The following is a 21,093-nucleotide window of genomic DNA, read 5'->3' on the forward strand; positions in this document are numbered from 1 at the left end:
TGTTAGGTGAAAGGACAGAATAGTTACAAAATACCGTCCCCATGTTAAGAATGTCTTTCTAAATAACATTTCAGCATGGTATTTTCTATGCATAAGTACTATCTATTTTTGTATATTAAATTGTTAGGTGAAAGTATAAAATAGATGCAAAACTTCCCATGTTAAGAATAGCTTTCTAAATAATGGTATTATTTCAGCACGGTACCTTCTCTGCATAAGTACCATCTTTTGTATATTAAATTGTTAGGTAAAAGTATAAAATAGTTACAGAACACCCTCCCCTTCCCATGTTAAGAATGGCTTTCTTAATAACATTTCAGCATGGTACCTTCTCTGCATAAGTACTATCTTTTGTATATTAAATTGTTAGGTAAAAGTATAGAATAGTTACAAAATGCCCTCCCCATGTTAAGAATGGCTTTCTAAATGTTATTTTAGCACGATACTTTCTCTGCATAAGTACCATGTTTAGTTTATTAAATTGTTAGGTGAAAGTACGGTATTCATGCAGAGAGTGATCCGTGCTGAAATAACGTTATTATTGAAAAAACCATTCTTAACATGGGGAGGGGAGGGTGTTTTGTACCTAATCTGTATTTTAACCTTACAATTGATTAAGAAAACGTATCATAAAACTTTAATTAAACGTGGAAATACGATTTAAAAAAATAGCGCGGGTCACTCTCTGCATTAGCACCAAATATTATTTAAGCACGTTACCAATCCGTAAATTTTCTTCGAAAAAAAACCTGTCCTTTCACCTAACAATTTATAGTGTTAATAATAAAAAAGTTCATATTTTCTTATATCGAAAACAAAAAAACGACTTCGAATCAAAAAGCAAGCGAGCAATTTTTTTTTTTTTTGCCTGATATAATAAAGAAAAAAATTTTAAATTAGAAAATTTGGGAGAATTATGTTTTTTTTTTTTTTTTTTTTTTTACTTATCGAGTAAACAGAAAATGAAATCTAATTCGTTTCATCAAATCGTGGTGTATGAAATTGTGACACTTACGTCACCCGCGCGTCGTCCAGTGGTGGAATGACCCCGGTTGTCGGTTCTGGTGTTTCCTCGGCGAGGATGTCAACGGCCGGTTTCCTGAAACAGACTTGTCATGCAAAACAATTGAAAAGACCAAGTCAAGAGGGGTTCCTTTTGTTTAAACTTCCTTGTATTTCAATCACGGTACAATCGCAATTAGCTGTTTAGTTAGGGACTGGCCACTTGTTAACTGCGAGGTTTTCTCTTCTCTCTCTGACAAAAAAACTCAATTATCTACGTGACAGGGTCAATCGATGGGGGAATCTTCGTTCGTCGGACCCAAGGAAGCAAAACTCTCTCTGACTCTCAATCTCTCAAGGCTCGCTGCTTATATTGTGGGGGCGTGGACTGGGTCTCTTCCCGTTTCGGGTCGTTGGCCAATCAGAACTAAGGGATCGCTATCCGTCAAATCTTCGCCAGGCGGCCTATACCCAAAAAAGGAGCTGTCTTTCTTCCTCTGTTGGCATTCGGGCGTTCTCAATTTCGGCCGACGCGGCCTAATGGAACTTGACAGGTCGTAAAAACAGAATTGTCTTACTTAATTATTTTTGAGAGAACATAAAAACAGCTGAATCCGATTCCACAAAGGCCACGTGTCTTTTCCATAGGGGTCACTTATCGCTTTGTACATCGGAATTTCATTGGTATCCTCGCCACCCACGGGCTGTCATGCCCAATTTAACGTCATCACATTCTCCCCCCATAAGCTATGATCTTATCTTCTTTTCTGTCTTTCTTTCTCTTCCTTTCGTCGTTTACAGCTGCCTTTTTTCCCTTTTTCCACGCCCGTTGTTCGGGCTCACCGCTACTCTTGGCCTTTTGGTCAGGATCAAAGTGCAGCATCTGTTCTTCGGATGCTGCACTTCCATTTCTTGTTCTCTTTCGGTGGAGGAGAAATCCTTCACGACTGGGACAGTTCTTATTTTTGTACCTTTGAGCGTCTCTCAGAAATGAATTTAAACGGAAGTTCAGTTCTATCAACAAAACAGGTTCGCACTTACGAAAAATATTTTTATTTTATATAATTTTTTATTTGTTAATTTATTTTAATAACATAGAAACATCCCTCGACTCTAATGATGGGTTGTCTGAAAATTTCAAATAAATTGTTAATGTAGAAATAAATATGGTTTTATTGACTTTGAACGAACCAATAATTACATTTTTATATATATATATATATAGATATATAATTTGTGTGAGCCAATTTATGAATAGAGAAAAAAATTTTTTCCAAAAATTGTTAAACTATTTTTTATTTCCATTGGGCAAAGTTTAATTGAGAACTTCATGTAAAAAAAAAAAAAAAAAAAAATTTAATATTGTTTTACTATTCGATATATAGGAAATCATTTTTGAAACCAAATTCAATGCTAAGATTTTTTTTTTACAATAAAGAAAACAATATAAATCAAATATTTTGGCAGACTCTATTCTTCCTCTATGAGCTGTACATATTTTTTTTGTCAATCTATGATGTATTTCAATAATAGCTGACCCTTTCTGGTGTCAAATGGAGGATGTTAATGACTGTCTAGATCTTGTGTAGAGAGCACGCTGGTGACATGTGTATAATATTTGTACATTGTAATGCACCATAGAATTAAAAATATTAAATCACTTTTGAAACCAAATTTGATCCTTGTGTGTGATATATATATATATATATATATATATATACATACAGTGATGATCATATTTATTGGCACGGTAAAATAAAAGTTAAATTTTGTCTAATAAATTCTAAAAAAGGGATTAAATTAAAGAAAATAACAAAGTATATTATGTATTTTTAACTGGCCTTTCCGATGCAGCAATCGGATTTTAGAAAAAATAAATAACAAAGGAACAACAAACATAATTGCAAAAAACCCTTGTTCAAAATTATTGGCACGATTTATTTAATAATCAATTGTATAGCCTTTGGCCTTGATTACCTTCCTCAGTCGCTTTTCATAGTTTACAACCAAGTTGTTGCACTCTTCAGTAGTAATTTTAGCCCACTCTTCCTGACAATAATCCTCCAATTGAATAAGATTCTTAGGCTTCCTTTGCATTACCCTCAATTTTAATGTTCTCCATAAATTTTCAATTAGATTAAGGTCTGGGCTTTGTGATGGCCACTCCAAAACATTAATATGATTGTCCTCAAGCCATTTCTTAGTCAGTTTAGCCGAATGCTTTGGGTCATTATCTTGCATGAACCACCAACGACGACCAAGTGAGAGCTCTTTAGCAGAGTCTTTCAGGTTTTCATCCAATATTTTAACATAATCTTCCTTTTTTATGCTACCTGTGACCTTAACAAGTCGCCCTGGTCCAGAGGCAGCAAAGGATCCCCAAAACATCAAACTGCCTCCACCGTGCTTCACTGTGGGTATGGTGTTCTTAAGTAGGAAAGCTTCGCCAGATTTTCTGTAAATATAAGACACTTTATTATGGCCAAATAACTCTATTTTCGTTTCGTCAGTCCATAGAACACGTTTCCAGAATGCAACATCTTTATCAATATGACGTTTTGCAAAGGCTAGCCTTGCTTTCAGGTGCATAGGCTTCAATAAGGGAGTCTTTCTCGGACGACATGCTTTTAAACCAGCTTTCTTCAAAACTCTACCAACTGTATGTCGAGATACATTCACTCCAGAGGTGCTCTGTTCATCAACAATCTCCCCAACAGAGATCCTTGGGTTTTTTACTTGTCGAACAATTTTCCGTTCATCTCTTGGGGAAAAAATCCTTTTTCTCCCTCTACCCTCTAAACTCATAACGTGGCCTTGCGATTTGAACTTGTTTATTATGGCTCTAACAGTGGATTTGGGAAGGTTTAGCTTCTTTGAAATCTTATCATAGCCCTCCCCATTGGTATGGCATGCTACAACAAGCTTCCTGACGTCTTCGCTGTGTTCCTTAGTTTTAACCATGGCGATTGAAAATTATAATTTAGTCACTTATAATAGTTTAAATAAATCGCTATCTAAAAATTATCTGAAAAAAATTATTCACTGAATTAGCGTTAAACAAGCATAATATGGCTATAAAAAAGTTCAGAAAGCACGTAAACCGGAAATTGATTGATATTATACTGATACTAAAAGAAAAACAAAGCCGTGCCGATAATTTTGAACAAGGGTTTTTTGCAATTATGTTTGTTGTTCCTTTGTTATTTATTTTTTCTAAAATCCGATTGCTGCATCGGAAAGGCCAGTTAAAAATACATAATATACTTTGTTATTTTCTTTAATTTAATCCCTTTTTTAGAATTTATTAGACAAAATTTAACTTTTATTTTACCGTGCCAATAAATATGATCATCACTGTATATAAAAGCTACCCAGCCATGCTTCCATTGAGTCTTGAAAGACAAAGGATACCCCTTAGGGGCAGTAACGCGTGTAGTTGTAAGGCAAGGGTTGCGCAATCACCAACCACACCTTTCCTAAATCAGTACTGTTTGGATCCAGTGGTAAGGAGAAGACCAGGATGACTGGAAACAATGCCGAGATAAACGGTGAGCACATACAACACCTGAAAGTCCCAAATGGCCACCCATTTGATATTGAGTAGGTTCAATGTTGCTTAACTTTGGTGATCCAGCGAGAACTGATGTGTCAACGTGATTATGCCGTAAACAGCATTGCCTGGTTGTAGATCCTGGATATGACTTAAAACTATATCCGATGATAAGGCTCCAGCTTGTGGGCTTTGGGGAGTGTGGAGCCACCCTTTAATTGCCATTGCTCCCAGGTCTGACCTGGACTGGTAGTACCTGTTAGGGTCCTAACTATTAGTTAAATAGAAACTGACTTGAAAAAAAAAAATATATTCTATTAAAAAATTTTTCTTCAAAATAACTAGATTCGGCATTAAATAACTTGAAAAGGATTGATATGCCGTAAAACAACCAACCAACCAACCAGCCTGGTTGTAAAATACATTTATTTATGCAGATTTTGTATTATTACAGAGCCAATTCTCTATTGATTATTATATTGTACCTAATATTAGTGATTTAAAAAAAAAAAGAAGACTGATGCTATCAGCTAGAATCGAAACTAAAACGTGTTATTAATTACCATTTGTTGCAAGTCCATATACATAGAAACACTTAAAAATGTTATCAAAGATATAAATGTATATTTGAGCATGCATAGAAATAACACATTTAGTCGACTTTAGCGTGCCAAGTTCCAATTTTTTCCATTTTGACTCCTACATCATAGATTGACAAAAAAAAAAAAATCTTAGCTCATTCAGGAAGGACAGTCAGCCGAAGCTTGATTTATATCAAGCTAAAAACCAAATCAAATTTGTTCCACAGATCCAAATACCCCATATATCAAGTTTCACATCTGTAGACAAAAAATTGACAGGAGTTTGGTAGACTGTTTCTCACAGAAACGGACAGACAAGATCACTTTTTAAAAAAAAGTGAAACTATATTTTTAGCTTATTAGTAATAAAATATTTTTATTTTTTTTACGAAATGAAGACATTTAATAAATTTCTTGAATTTTTATAAGATTTTTCTCAAATGAAATAATTTTGTTTGATTTCAAAGAATTTTTTTTTTTTTTTTTTTTTTCAGGAAGGTCCAAGTTATAATTGTCACACATCACCCATCACAAACTGCCGACAGACAAAGGTAAATATTGAGAATCGGGTGGACTTGAATCCACCTCCTGATTCACAGAATTTCATTTCACAATTCTCAGACCTATCTCGGGCAGTTTTCTCAAGCCCTGAAAATTTTTTCCTTTTTTTCTACCTCAAATCTGTATCTCTGACCGCCACTCTCCAGAGGAGGGTTCGATTGCCTTCACTCTCCATTAGGTCTTTACCTTTCACCATCACTCACATGGGAGGATCCCTCTTCCTCTTGCTTCATTTGCATAATCAAGGGGTTTTCCCAAATGCCATTTTGTACAAGTAAAAAATAAAATCTGGTCTATATTTTGGGTAACCCACAAATAAATTCGACCAACCAAGGAATTAAGTTAACTATTTTTCTTAACAAGGGTGGCATTGACATGAGATTTGTCCAATTGCCAAAAGGAGCCATTTCTGACTTTTTTTTCCGAGATATCTTTCTAATCTAAGATGTCAACTTTTTCAACTAGTGTTTTGTTAATGGTTGTTGATGTCAACCCAATTACTACAGAAGAAAATAGATTTCTCCTTTATCAATTTACTAGTGGGGATACCTGGATTTGCCCGGGTGTAGTAAGGAGTCAATACAACTAGAAAAAAAAAATAGACACAGGCTGGGTGGAGAGAGGTGAAAAAAAAAAGAAGTTTAAGCGAACGGTAAAATAATTCAGTTTTTGCTTTAAAACGAAAAAAATCCCATTACGTAAGCCTTGAAATAAGGGGGTGAAAAAGGGAGTGAGCAAGCAGGCTCAAACCTGTAACGCAAAGGAGGAAAAGGTGAAAAAAGCAAACCGCTTAAACCCCATGCGCAGCGTGGCGCATAACTTTGTTGCCATTCAAATTAAGGCTAGTCATTACAAGTGCATTGCAAAAATGTCAACGAAAAAGTGACCCATTCTTGTACAAAATTGCCCAGTTGTGGGTGAAGGAATGAATGCTTTTGACCAATTTTTCAATATTTGTTGTCCGAAGGATCGAGCTTGAAAACGATACTAATCTCGTGAGGATCTGTCGGGTGTGTGGAAAGTTTTTGCGATACATACAAACAATTTTCAGACCTATCTCGGGCAGTTGTTTTTTAAATTCTCACACAATTTTGCATTTTATATATTAGACTAGCGGGGGTGCCTGGCGTTGCCCAGGTGTTTGTAGGTGTAAAAGAAAAAAAGTTTTGGTAGGGAGGTAGGCTCGAACCCAAAGCCTTGAGGCTAAGGCGGAAAAAAGTCTGACATATTACCACAACGCTAAACAGGCAGAGAAGTGAGAACGAGTGAAATTAAACGTTAAAAAAAAAGCAGGTGGTTAAATGAACGGTTTTCTAAGTCAAACATCACGCCATAGAGAAATAAAATTACAGCGCAAAATTTGTAACGTAAGCGTCATTGAAATAAAAGACGCAACCTAGTTTTGTAAATTGGAGATATTATAATCTAGAAAGTATATAAAAACTTGTAAGAATTAGTGATAAGAATTGATATGCATTTAAAACATGAACACTAAAATAAGAAATCTATAAATGGTGTTAAATATAAGTGTGTGAACTGTTTAATTTGAAATGAGTAATTGTTTGTTGAAAACAAAATTGTTATAAAAATGGGTAGTTGTATTAATGTCTAAATAAGCAAAATGAGAGGATTAATACTTTTGAAGTTGCATTAGTTCACCATAGATGTGTTACACGAAAAAGTTCCCCTTGTAAGTAAGAAAAACATTAGACAAGTGAAAATGAGATTAGGATAGACAGAGATTCAAACTTTGTAAGCAAGGTTCAGAAATGGAATTTAGCATGGTTCAGTTTCACATGAAATAGTTTAGATATGTTGTTGTAAAAGGAATTTTGATTGTTTGATTCTTTTTATGAAAACTGAATTGAAATAAAGTCAGCTAGAGAAGAATGAACAATAGCAATTTAAAAAAATATTGGAAAATAAGTTAGGTCGAAAAATAGGTTAGTGAGAATTCTTTGTCTGCAAAAGTGGTTTGGAAACCTGTGCCGAACCACGTATGTTTAGGCCACGTGAGTTCATGTTTTCATGTCTGACGTCGTAGCAAAAATGAATTCTCAATAATAGAAGCTAGAATGAGCAGAGCTGGGGAGACGAAGATCAGAGGCAGTCGAGTCCGGATCGAAGTCAGCACAGTCAGCCGGAAAGAGCTGACATAATCAGAGGAGGGTCCCTTTAGAAGCGAAGGAGAAAGTTTTAAACATGTAGAAACAATTTTGAATTCCTGGATGTGATCATCATTTCGACAGGTCAAATAGAATAAAAGAACATCTCATATTTTTGTAATTGCCGTCTTCGTGTCGTCTTTCTACCAAATTAAAGGTAATGTGTAATCATCTTATATGAACTTTGTTCGCACTCGTCGTTATTAATGAACTTTGTATAACCCATCCTAAATAATGTCTCTCCATCATAAGTAATGACTGTCCACTCTTGTGTTAAGAGTTGATCATCTATCCCTCCTCTCTAATAAATGCAAGTAAGAAGAAACATCCACAGAACTGTAAAATGTTATAAATGCCTTCTATCTTTTCTCTCCCTCATCACCATCGTATATATGTACCCGTCATCTTTAATATGACCCCCCCCCCCGGCTATACAACAGTTGATAACCAGACAATGTTGGATAAATGTTCTAGTTTAATGTAAGTAACTTGATATGCAATTCAATTTAAAGCGGCTACATTTAGAATTTCTGAATGGTGAGATTGGTCAGGTACTCTTCTTAAAAAAAATTGTCAATTGATTTCATCCATTCCTATATTTTTTGTTTTTTTAATTATTTCCTTATTTAAAAAAAAAAAAAAAAATTTCTTCTATTCTAGGAGGGAAACCTTCTTGTAACTTCAGCTTCATGGGGCACACCATTATCATCTCTGTGGAAAAGTGCTGACCAACTTGAAAATAAGTAAGTTTTCATTTTTTTTTTTTTCTTTCTTTTTCATTGAAATGAAACAAGTAATGCAGGAGTTGTTCAATCTATATAACTTAGGGTACTTGTATGTTTGGACATGGTACTGAAATATGTCGGTTAAAAATAAAATGATAGGGAAATTTTATTAATTATGGTAGAACCTTGGGATACAGCATAAAAATCAGTAACAAAATACAGTACAGTATATAATACACATGTATATAATCAAATAACATTATGAATAACACTGTAAGGTGGGGTAAATACCATAACCAGGGGACAGAAAAATATTGTATTCCACATCGTAACCTGAAAAAAGGCGTATCCTAGGGCCACCATATCCCAGGGTTCTACTGTAATTATTAAAAATTATTAGTGTACATTGAAAATTACAGAAAATAATAGTATTTTTTATTTATGAAATTCAACTATGAATCCTCGTCCAGAGCAGTTTGATGTTTTTTATCCATTATCCGAGATTTTCTTAGTTAATGACACAGTTTATTGATTATCTTTCCTTGATTTCATACAGGCGTAAAGTCACTAAATTCTATTTTTTTTTTTTTTTTTTTTTTAAATTCTGTGATCATTTTCTGCAATTTTTAGTCTGTTAATGTTTTTCCATAATGAGTATTTCATAAAAGTTTCTTAATTTTATTCTTAACTATTATATAACACTATCATATTTGACTGCACAAGTACCTAAATTGAATAGAAATAGATGTATATTAACTATAAGCCTTATGTAGAAGTAAAGATTTCTTTTTAGTTAAAGTTTCTAGCATATAATTGTTTTTTGTTTTTTTTCTTTTGAAATTTTTATTTTAATATTATAGCCATGTCTCATCCTTATATTTAATTAGTTTCATAGTGTATTTTTCTGGGAATTATTAAAAAAAAATTCAAATTTATTTTTGTAATGGCATTTCTTTTTCTGACGAAAAAAGAACCCAAAAGACAAAAAAAAAAAAAAAAAAAATTAAAACTTTTTCCTTTTTGATTTTAGTTCTAATTTCCCTTCATACACTCCAAGGAAAAGTTTTCCAGAAGATAATTACATGGAATTTAGTAAAAAAGTTCAAGATAAATTGATAGGTACCAGGGAAGAAAAAGCTTATGTAAGTATATTATCTTATTTACTATTGGTTTTTACTCGTCCTATGGCTGGAATCATCTTGGTTGTTATATTCAAAACGTTTCAGGCGACATAACCTCTGACCTTCTTCAGGTTTCTTTTTGGAATTTGGAACCTAATAATTGAACTAGGAATCCTGGAGGGAATTTTAAACTTCAATTTAATTTGCTTATGGCTATAGAACAGTCTACTTCTGCACAGTAAATTAAGGATTCAGTTTAAAATTCCATACAGGTTTCAGAGTTTGACAAGAAAGTAAAAAAAAAAAAAAGATGCATCTGAAGAAGGTCAGAGGTTACATTGGTTGAAAATTTGTAAATATAATCAAAAAAAGGATAGTAGCTTTAATCATTTAAAATTATACAATTTATTAATCATTTAAAATTATACAATTTATTAATCCTTACTTTAAAAATTAAAAAAACATAATTCTAATTCTATACTAACAATAATTTACAATTAACTAGGTTACGCAATGTTGCCAATGTAATTTATTTTTATCAATAACAATTCACTCCCTACTGTCCTCGTATGTGAGGTAAATATTACAGTAAAAAAAAAAAAAAAATGAAACAAGTAAACTTAACAAAAAAACAAATATGAGAGTAAAATTTTACAAAAAAAAGAAAGTTTTTACTACAAAAAATGAAACTAATTTGCTTTTGCTCTTTCTCTCTCAAATCTATAAATAAAGCACTTGTGTGTGTCTGTAGATTAATTCCTGTTTTAGTTATGAAAATATTAAGAATAAGGGAACATTTTTGCATCTAGTGAAAGGAATTCTTTCCCTTGTGTTTTTTTTATCAGTTATTAAAATTAAGCCCCTTTTTATAAAAATAAATTTGCATATTTGATTATTGAAGTGAGCCAGAAACAGGTTCACTCTTATTATATACTAGCGGCTGCACCGCGTTGGCACACACAATGTGTCGAACACAAAATCGAATACACTCAACATTGTCTTACCATCAACGCTTACCCTGTGAACTCCAAGTATGGAAAATTCCCATATGCACAAAACAAAATCACTGAAAAAAACAAAAAATACCCTAAGGGAAAGGATAATGAGTAAATATTGGATAAAATGATGGTTAAAATTATTACAAACTTGCTAGGATTCGAACCTGGAATCTTCTGATCCATAGTCGGATGCATTATCCATTGCGCCACAAGTCCAGTCCGTATGCCGAAAGATGTTACTGCGACTGTATACAGACAGTGCTAAATTCTGTTGACATGATCAGGTAACGTTTTTGACAATTGCACGAAACAGCCCCAAAACCCTTATTTCGGGCTTTTTGTGTGACTTTGTGTTGTTCATTACAAACCATATATAGATAAGGACAATATAGAGGCTCACACCATTCAGGAGAAAAAAATTTTTCAATTTGGTGCATCCGTTCAAAAGTTTTATTGGTATATACACACACACACACACACACATAAAAAAAAAAATAAACATTTAGAATTTTAATAGTATAGAAGATTAAAAGTTAATCCTGCTTGTTTTTATAACATCTCAGTTTTGGAAGACACTATCTTTATATAGATGAAAGTACTTTTTGAAGCTGTTCAGGTTCCAATGGGATTACATAGTTGTTTCCCCCCTTTCTCTTATCGATTATCAAAAATTCTTGAAACTTTATGAATTTAAAAAAGAAACTAAAAAAAGCAGGCACTTGTCCAGAACTGCTGACCTCCTCTTGAAAAAAACAAAATTGTATGGTATACATATCAGTGGTGAAAACAAAATATCATGTTGCAAAAATCACAAAATTGAGCAAGTAGTTTTATTTTTATGAAGAAAATTGTTTTAAGTGAATTTGAATTTTTTCAACCCCCCCTTCTTCCCATGTTTAGAATGGTTCTCAAATTTCAAAAGATTGAATTATTTAAAGTTATCTCTCTTGTTCTTTCAAACTTTTTTTTCAAGATGGCTTTGCGAGATCGTTACTTGTCATTCAGCCATAAAATTTGATTTTTATTTAAAAATAAAACTACTTGATCAATTTATGTAATTTTTTGGTACAAGAACCCAAGTTTGCCCAGTTGGAAAAATATCCAGTAAATAATACGTTTAGTAAATCGTTAGTTTTTTTTTTTTTTTTTTTTTTTTTTTTTTTGCATTTCCATACACCAAACATGGATATAAATATCACTAAAACATCCGCTGGAGCATAAGCTTCATTCCGGTACCTTACTTGTCTGGGTGGGTTGCCTGAAGTCTGAGATAAACCGCGTTACACACACACATACAAACAGACATAAGGAAAATTTATATTGGTATAAGATATTTTCTTTCTATCATGGATATGCACATCATACAGATTTTCTTTTTTTTTTTTTTTTTCATATGGTGGTGGGGGTGAGTTCTTTTTTCATATCGTGGTGGGGGTGAGTTCTAAACAAGCACCAAAAACATTTTTAAAATTTTGTTTCTAGAAACTTTTTTATTTTCTAATCTTGTTTATTTTGTGTTTGTAGATTTATGACATCAACACAGGTCAACAGTTAATGGAAATCTTTGACCAAGACAAAGCAAATTATTATACCTCAAACAGAGCCATTTTTGACCCTTCAGATGACCTTGTCTTAAATGATGGTGTCTTATGGGATGTGAGAGTCGGCAAACCCATTCATAAATTTGATAAATTCAATGCAGCCATCAGTGGACTCTTTCACCCGATGGGTTTAGAAATTATCATCAACTCAGAAGTCGTATCCTTTGCTTTTTTTTTTTTTTTTTTTTTTTTTTTTTCAGTGGTTTCATTCTTCACCAGTTTTCATTTTTAAAACTTATTCAGCCTCGGTTAGATTGTTTGGATCAAGAAAAAGTAACTTGGTAAAACCAATTAAATATAAAAAAAATGAAGGCAAAAAACAAGTTAATCACTTTCTGCTTAGCAATATCTTTTTTCTTTTCAACTAAGTTAAATATTTTTACTACTTGTTATAACCTTTTGATTATAATGGACTATTCCACTGGGTGAGGGGATTAACTAACATACAGTACGAGAGGAAAAGGATGATGGACAGAAACTTAGAGATAGGCCACTTGGTGAGTTATTTGCAAATTATGGCTAATTAAAACAATTAATATGAATGTTTTTTTTTCAGATATAACCAAATCCCAAAACTGGGGAATATTTTAAATTGTATTTTCTGTGATTAAAATATATAAGATCCCTAGGGAAACAGTTATGAACTCTGCTTTAGTATAATAGTAGGATTTTATCATTTCTGACAAATTTCAAATTTTGCATTTTTTTTTTTTTTTTTTTTTTTTTTTTTTAATCATGGAATTATTTTATTATGAGATTGGCCTATTTTTGTTCATTATCCCCCCCCCCCATTCAAGTTTTGAAAGGTGTCCAAGAATTATAATGTCACACTTATGTTTGAGATGGCTGTTTCTTTGGTCCATTACTTAAATTTGAAAAATAATTATAATTAAATGCATGGATTTGAATGAACACCTCCTTAACTTAATAATGGTTCTTGCTTAAATTGTAAAAACTCAGCATTTATAGGTTTATGATTTAAAAATTTTCTCTCTCTATAGTATAATATGCGCGCGCACCTTTGTGGTATATACATTGTTATTACTGACAACTTTGCAGTCACTACTACAGCAGGGAAGTGCAAAGATAATGAATAACTGGATGACATGATATGCACAGTCTATGATCCGAAAACATAATTGCTGTGTTATTTCTAAATAAATCTATTATGATCTCTTCTCAAAAAATTTAAAAACATATAATAAATATATAATAAAATCATAAAAAAAAATAGCAAATTCCTTTTTTGTTTTAACTTTACAGTTTGGGACACTTTATTTCTTCAAGGCAATGATGCTAGGTTTTCTTGCTAGCAATTGAATATTTTTGCTTTCCAACTAAAATTCTTTGTGAATCCTTAACCTGATTTCTGCACAGTGGGACATGAGAACTTTCCGCCTGCTTCACACGGTACCAAGTCTTGACCAATGTCAGCTCACATTCAATTATACAAATGAAATCATTTATGGAAGTAAGTGCTTGCCATTTTTTTTTTTTTTTTTTTTTGTTCTTTTTCATTTTTTGTTCTTTTTCATTTTTTGTTCTTCATTTTTTGTTAGTTTGATGTCACCAATGACTACATCATAATTAAAATGATAAACATGTCTAGAGGTTTATGTAAAAGTAGGTTGGATCTATATATATCTATATATTATTTTATTGGAATGCATTATTGAGATGAGTATTATTTATTTATTGCGGACTATTATCCTCATCTTTCTTAGTTGTTGTTTCACAATGTTTCTATCTCCTCACGGTTACCACCTGAGGATGGCCAGAGGAATAGTTGGCCAAAACGTTGTGAAGTAACAACAAAACAGATGAGGGTAATAGTCAGCAATAAATAAATTAGGTTGGATCTGTTCACCTCTGTGAAATGGAAGGTAAATTTTTTTTTTTTTAAACTCCTCTACAGCCTTTATTTTGTTCTGTTATAATATACATAGGTGATTATCTGTGAATAGCATGGGTTTTATATAAAATAAAATTCTAGTAGTCTTGCAAACTAAAGATCATCTCTTCATTTACAACAAACAGTTCTGTTCCATTCGTTTTAATCTGTGCTGAAGACACAAGTTGATATTCTAATGCCTCATGAGCTAAGTTTAAAAACATTACTTCTCAGTTAGTTCTATCCTGGTGCAACATTCACTTTATGCATGTTTGAGCCAGTTTTCTTCTTCAAAATGCTAGTTTCTAGAGAATACTAGCAGTTCAACCCGGCTTTGCTTGGGCCCTATATACTGTTTATAACTTTATGTGTGTGTGAGTGTGTGTGTGTATATATATATACATATATATATATAATGTGTTTGTGTATATACAGGGTGGGCCAAAATAAGGATCCTATCTTTAAATATAATCATATATATATATATATATATATATATATATATATATATATATATATATATATATATATATATATAGGACCCTTATTTTGGCCCACCCTGTATATATATATAATGTTTTAAAAAGTTTGACTCATGTCCAGATAACCTACATCTAAAATTTAAAGTGTTTAGACCAAAAATTGATGGAGTTAGCCTGCGAAGGTCAACTCTTTCAACTTTGACCTCCTGGCAGCCAAATTTTTGCCCCAAAACTGATTAAAAAGCTTGCTGCATGTCTGAATACCCTTAAAAAAAACATTTCAATCTGTTTCACTCTCAAACAGATGTGATTATTTAGTAATTTGTATGCGGTTTTCTTTTAGCAATTCATATGCAAGATGAACGAAGAAGGGATAAACGCTACAACAGTATATATGCTTCGACATTCAGAACATTTGATTCCAGGGATTACACCTGTATTTGTGAGTTATCTTTTTCTTTTCTATTTTTCTCAAGTGAAACCATTTCCTTTCAACTAATGGAGTTTTTTTGTTGCAATTATTGAGATTAGGAATTATTGCTTGGCTAAGAAGGTTTATAGACTCCAGAGTTATCCTCCTTGGACTCCAACAGAAATCAGGATTGTATTTCCTCAGTGACTGGCGAATCCCGTTAGATGACAGGGCAATGAGAATGAGAAAAAGCTGCTATAACAGAAGCAACGTTGCAAGTCTATTTCTGCTCTATCGTTATTTTAATAGAAGGTGCTCGACTGAATTAATATCCCCCCCCCCCCATCGTTCTCATCAACCACTCGTCTAGCAACAACCATTGCTAATAATTTCACTTAATTTCTGTTGCTACCTAAAACTAAATGACAATTTCATGAACAAAGTTTCTTTCTTAGAACTGCCCATCTGTGGAACAATACTGCGAGACTGTTTCCTATCTGACTATAACATCGTCATTTTCAAGTCCAATGTAAACAAGTTATTATTGAGTCACACTTTTAAATATTCAAATCCTACCAATTTCCACCATCAATGATTATCACGGTGTTGTCTTACTGGCCACCTGACACTCATTAACCCTTATCCTCGAGTGGCATTTGGACCTTGATAAGTGATGAACCCCTCTTAAAAAAAATAAAAAGACGACATGCATTTGGACTAACTGAAAAGATTCATTGCATACTCGGTGGCTTATTCCACTTCATAATCAATAAATGTCTATCTTTTTTGTCCATAACTGTGAAAAAGGTAGGTTCTCTCTACCATGCTAGAAAGCTACTAATGCCCGAAAGTATTCTGTACCTCTACAAGGCCACCATTCGCCCATGTATGGAGTATTGTTGTAATATTTGGGCTGGTGCATCTGCTTCTAGTCTGTCACTCCTAGACAAGGTTCAAAAGAGTGTCGCCAACCTGATAGGTCCTGAACTGTCATCTAAGCTTCAGCCTTTGTCCCTTCGATGAAATATAGCTTCCCTCTACCTGTTCTACAAATACTTTAACAGTGAATGCTCTGACGAACTACAAGCACTTGTACCCCCTCGACGTAAATACTCCTGACAAACCTGACAAGCAGCCAAATCCCACCCCTTCAGAGATCCCTAGATGTAAGACAGCCTTCTACTTCAGTAGTTTCTTCCCCAGAACCACTAGACTTTGGAATTCCCTTCCGGGTTCCTGCTTCCCCAACTGTACTGACATGCAGAAGTTCAAGTATAATGTGAACCGACATCTTGCTGCCCAACTCCCACATAGTATCCCTGTAGCTTATGCCCCTGATAGTAGCCCTCTACATCAAAATGGCAATGTTTGGGGTGAAAATGAAATAAAAAAAAAAATAAAATAACTACGAAGTTTGTAAGTAAGGCCTCCTGTTTTTAACTCAAAAAATAAAACATTGAGAAACTATAAAGATTATACTAGAAGAATCCTGTGGAAAATCCATGGTCTTTCACTCCATATAATTTATTGTTAATAATTATATTTCCTTTGAAAATAATCAAGTAATTTATTTTTATGTAGTAAATCCAATTTTATGGCTAATTGATGGTCTTTTGGTGCCATTTTACAGGACAAGGGAGATAATTCAAAATAACTCACTTCCCTTTTGTCCTATTCTGAATGATCTTTCTGACAAAAAGGGAAGAATTGCTATTTTCTGGATAGGAATCTATCCATATAATGCTTATTAACTGGTTTTTGATCTTGAAGTCTAAAAACGATTTTTTAAGCTCCCTATATCATTGTCTGGAGCGATTTCCTAAAAAAAAAATGAAACCAGCTTTTGCAAGATTTTAATAAAAAACCTTAACATGAGAAGGAAGAGCTTTGGAAATACTCAAATTCACTTAATGATTTTCTATATAAAAATAAAACTACTTGATCGATTTACATGACTTTTGGTGTATGATATTTTCTTTTCGTCAATAGTACCTACCTTAATTTTTCTGTCTTTTTGTTCTGTAGAGGAAGAGTTAAAAACTAGCAACAATTCTTTTTAAAACAAATATCTTACTGTAAAAATAAAATAATTGCTAAGTCAATATTCTTTGAATAAAATAAATACTTTACAAAAATGTAATTCTTTACTGATAGAATAATTTAAATTTCTTTTTAAAAAAAAATCTTTCCTTAAAAATTTTTTTTTTTTCAACTTTGTTTTGGAAAAAAAAAAACTGTTTCACAAAGGTTTGTGCACACTACAATGTTCCTATTTACAATGCCTCCCCACGGGACAGAGTTAGACACCAGGGTCGGTTTTTAACGTGGAGAAAAGGAACAAAAATAAAAATTGTCTCAGTCGTGAAGGATTTCTCCTCCACTGACAGAGAACAAGAAATTGAAGTGCAGCATCTGAAGAACAGATACTACACTTTGATCTTGTCCCGAAGGCCAAGTCATCGTGTTTAATGTCACGTGTTCTGGCTTCTGTAGAACTTACATAATTATCTCCCCTTATTCTAAATTCAAAGTTTTATTACTCATGTAAAAGCATCACTTTTATAGAAATGATGAAAGGAAAACAATTTAAATGATTTTTTTTTTCTCAACGTTATTAAAAATAGTGAAAGAGACAAAAACATGCCATAAATTATGCAAAAATATTTTTCTCATTTCTGTGATGCTTGTTTCTCTTCAAACGTAAGCTTAGGTGGCGAAGTTTGAAAAGCCAGCACACTAGGTTCACTCTGGTCTACAAAAAATGCCAGAGCAGCCCACTTGGCATTCCTTGATAGGGGTGCCTCCAGCGATTAGCAATAAACTCTCCTTTGTCCAGAGAGAAAGGTAGGCCTGGGAGAGTGGACCTCCTAGGACTGAACAACCATGCATCATTCTGACAACAACAAATCTGTTGTTAGAGTATATTTATGTACACCTTCCATCAATAATGTTGGAAGTAAAAGGAAAAAGTATGCTTTGTCAGTGTTCGTACTTACTATTTATCTTGATATATTACTAAAATATTTAAATAGATCACAGAATTACATCAGTAATTCAATTTTTCATATATGATGACTTAAATATATTAAAAAAAAAAAAAAAAAAATAAATTCTGCATATTCACTTTTACCATCTTTATGATGTCTGTCTGGGAATATAATTGAAAACAAAGACCTAAGATTAAACAGAAACTTGTGTAAAATATTAAAAAGTATTTAATAGTGGTATTAATTTGGTATGAAAGGGGTTTCATAATATTTTATTCATATCAAAACTGTAGCAAGATTTAGTTTTATGAGCAATCGAATAATAGTTCTTTAATCTGAAAATTTGGGTTTTGGGAATTTACAATAGAATAAATCACTCTATAATAAAGACCAATGTGTATTTGTATTTAAGTATACTTCCATTTTGTCAGACAAAAAAAAATTAGTGAGTAAAACGTGCTGGACAGAACTATTTTAAGTGTTAAAGGTAAATACAAAAGCAACTACTTGTAAATTGGGAGCAGAATTTTTTAAGAGGTTATGAAGGTTTCTTTTAGTTGAGTTTTGTTTTTTTACTGGTTTCTTTTGTAGCTACCTATGATGTCAAGTCGAGAAGCATCTGTAGCCTTGCTGCTGATACCCGTGAATACCACATTGCTGTTGTTGAGGTAAGTTTTTTTTTTTTTTTTGAATAATGAATGTCTACTCCACAAGGTGAATTTTTTAAATTTTGGTTTGTTTAAACCCATTTCCCAAAACGGTTGGATCCCAATAAATTTTTATTTATTTATTTATTTATTTATTTATTTTTTTTTTTGATTGGGAGTTGTGGTGTCACATTCAGAAGCAGTGTTGCTAACCCCAACCACCACCACCAAATAAAAGAAAAAAATTCTTGTCTTTTGATTCAGTGATTATTTTGATTTTATTATCTACTAGCAGGCCGTGCAGTGTTGCCTGTTTGTAAAATACACATATTATATTTTAATTAATGCAAAATTCTTATTTATTAGAAACAGAAATACCATAGGTATTAAACATGACGTTAAATTCTTTTTAATAAAAAAACAAAAAAAAAGGTTGGGGGCTTCTAAGGGGTAAAAATTGGTAACTGGGGGGTGATTGTATTTTTATTCATCAACTGTTTCAGGAATACACATGTGGGAATCGTTCACATGAGATTACTTATGTCAAGAATAAGCAGATTTGACAAACCTTTTAAAGCTTGTGTCAAGCTGGCCTAATGGTTATCATACTTGACTCCCTGTCATTTGGTTTCGATCTCGGTTCGAGTATTTTTTTTTTTTTACTTAAAAGAAGAGAACTGTTTAGAAAAACGTAACTTGCATGCACACATCTTAGTTTTTTTTTTTTTTTAATTAAAATAAAATAAAAATACAATCACCCCCAGTTACCAATTTTGACCCCTTAGCAGCCCCCCTTTTTTTCAGGTGAAAACTGATTAATAAGTTTTCCACGTGTCTGAATAGCTTATATACCAAATGTCAAGTCTGAAGATTAAAAATTTGTTGAGTATATAGGTTGAGAAGTGCTCTCTCTCTCTCTCACACACACACACACACACTTTCTCACTTTTATAGATATATAGATAGATTGTTTATGTTGCAGATAAAAAAAAATTATTTTGGCTGATATGAGTTCCTGTTTACTTGCCTCCTACAAAATTAGGATCAGATACAAGGCCAGTTTTTAATGTAGGGAAAAATCCAGCTACCACAAAAAGGGTTACTCTAGATTGGAATTAAGAAAAAAAGTTGACCTTATCTAGAAAGATCTCCTTCACCAAGGACAGAAAAGATGACTTGTATCAAAACAGATACTACACTATGGGTGAAACAAATATTTCCTCTCTTTAGGCTGATTTACTCCTGGGGGATGCAATCTTCCTAGTTTTTTCTTTCCATTCAGAAGAAATGGTTTTCACTTAAATCATTTTTTCCTTTTAATACTGATTTTTTTGACATTTTTTTCCTTAATAAATGATGCAAATAGGAAGAGATAAGAATTTAACATGGAATGATTTCCCCCATTTTCAAGCTACTTTAGCTTTACAAGGCAACTAATAAAAAAGGTTTGCTCTTGTTAATGAAGTCTGTATGTTTTTTTTTTTTTTTTCGTGGGGTTGGGGAGCTAATGATAATGTGGGCAGGATTAATGTGTGTGGGGGGAGGCGTGACCCACCTACCACCTAATTGGGTAATTAGTTTTAATTTTGGCTTTTTTTTGCCATTGGACTCTCACGTTGCTTGTGTGTGTGTGTGTGTGTGTGTGTGTGTACACACACATATATATATATACATATATATATATATATATTATATATATACAAGGATTGCTGAAATATTTTTCTTATTTTAATTTGTTTTAGACACAGCAATATGGGGACACGAATGTGGAAGAAAATGTTTGCCGATTGTATGAAATTGGTAAACTGAAAGATGATGACGACGACCAGGTAAGTTTTTATACAAATTTCGTTTTTGTATTTTGCAACAATTTGCCGACACCTTTTTATATCTCACTTTCAACGATGAAAACAAAGTAAGTCATGCAAGCTAAATCTTCATGAATATTTGCAAGTACCTAAGTATAATTTGAGTTTTTGAAAATAAAGTACCACTGTAGGCATGGCTCCAATATGTCTTGTTTGGCATGAATAATATTAAAAAATATAGACTTTTAAAAGTTATGAATGATCAAATTATAATTGTTTTTGGTAAACACTAGTCCAATCTAATAATATTAAACTAGTAGTGACAATATAGGTATAGGCATAGAATATCTATTCTACTAAAGCTAACATAATCAAAATTAGCTTTCTCTTGAGCCCTCTTTAATCTATATTTTTTAACTATACAAATTACATCCTAAAATGCTTCTCAATTAAGAATCGAGTTTGTAAAAAAAAAAAAGTTCTAATTAGTAATTTGCAATTAACTCATAAAGTGACTTGTTTCTTACTAAGTTTGTTTCTCACTTTCATCTTTTCATTGTAT

General features: G+C 32.6%; 1 protein-coding gene across 1 annotated transcript in view; it reads left to right on the forward strand.

The window, feature by feature from the left end:
- LOC145293783 (DDB1- and CUL4-associated factor 1-like) overlaps positions 1-21,093 on the forward strand; it is a 156,292-nt gene that overhangs the window by 126,686 nt on the left and 8,513 nt on the right. Inside the window, exons 28-35 of the mRNA XM_080140323.1 lie at positions 5,628-5,684; positions 8,520-8,602; positions 9,615-9,726; positions 12,228-12,461; positions 13,682-13,775; positions 15,021-15,119; positions 18,668-18,744; positions 20,466-20,552. Coding sequence (XP_079996449.1) covers positions 5,628-5,684; positions 8,520-8,602; positions 9,615-9,726; positions 12,228-12,461; positions 13,682-13,775; positions 15,021-15,119; positions 18,668-18,744; positions 20,466-20,552 — 843 coding nt within the window. The remainder of the gene's footprint in view (positions 1-5,627; positions 5,685-8,519; positions 8,603-9,614; positions 9,727-12,227; positions 12,462-13,681; positions 13,776-15,020; positions 15,120-18,667; positions 18,745-20,465; positions 20,553-21,093) is intronic.

The sequence above is a fragment of the Euprymna scolopes genome, chromosome 15 (assembly GCF_053919585.1).
Source record: "Euprymna scolopes isolate OS-2025 chromosome 15, ASM5391958v1, whole genome shotgun sequence".
NCBI classification, from domain to species: domain Eukaryota; kingdom Metazoa; phylum Mollusca; class Cephalopoda; order Sepiida; family Sepiolidae; genus Euprymna; species Euprymna scolopes.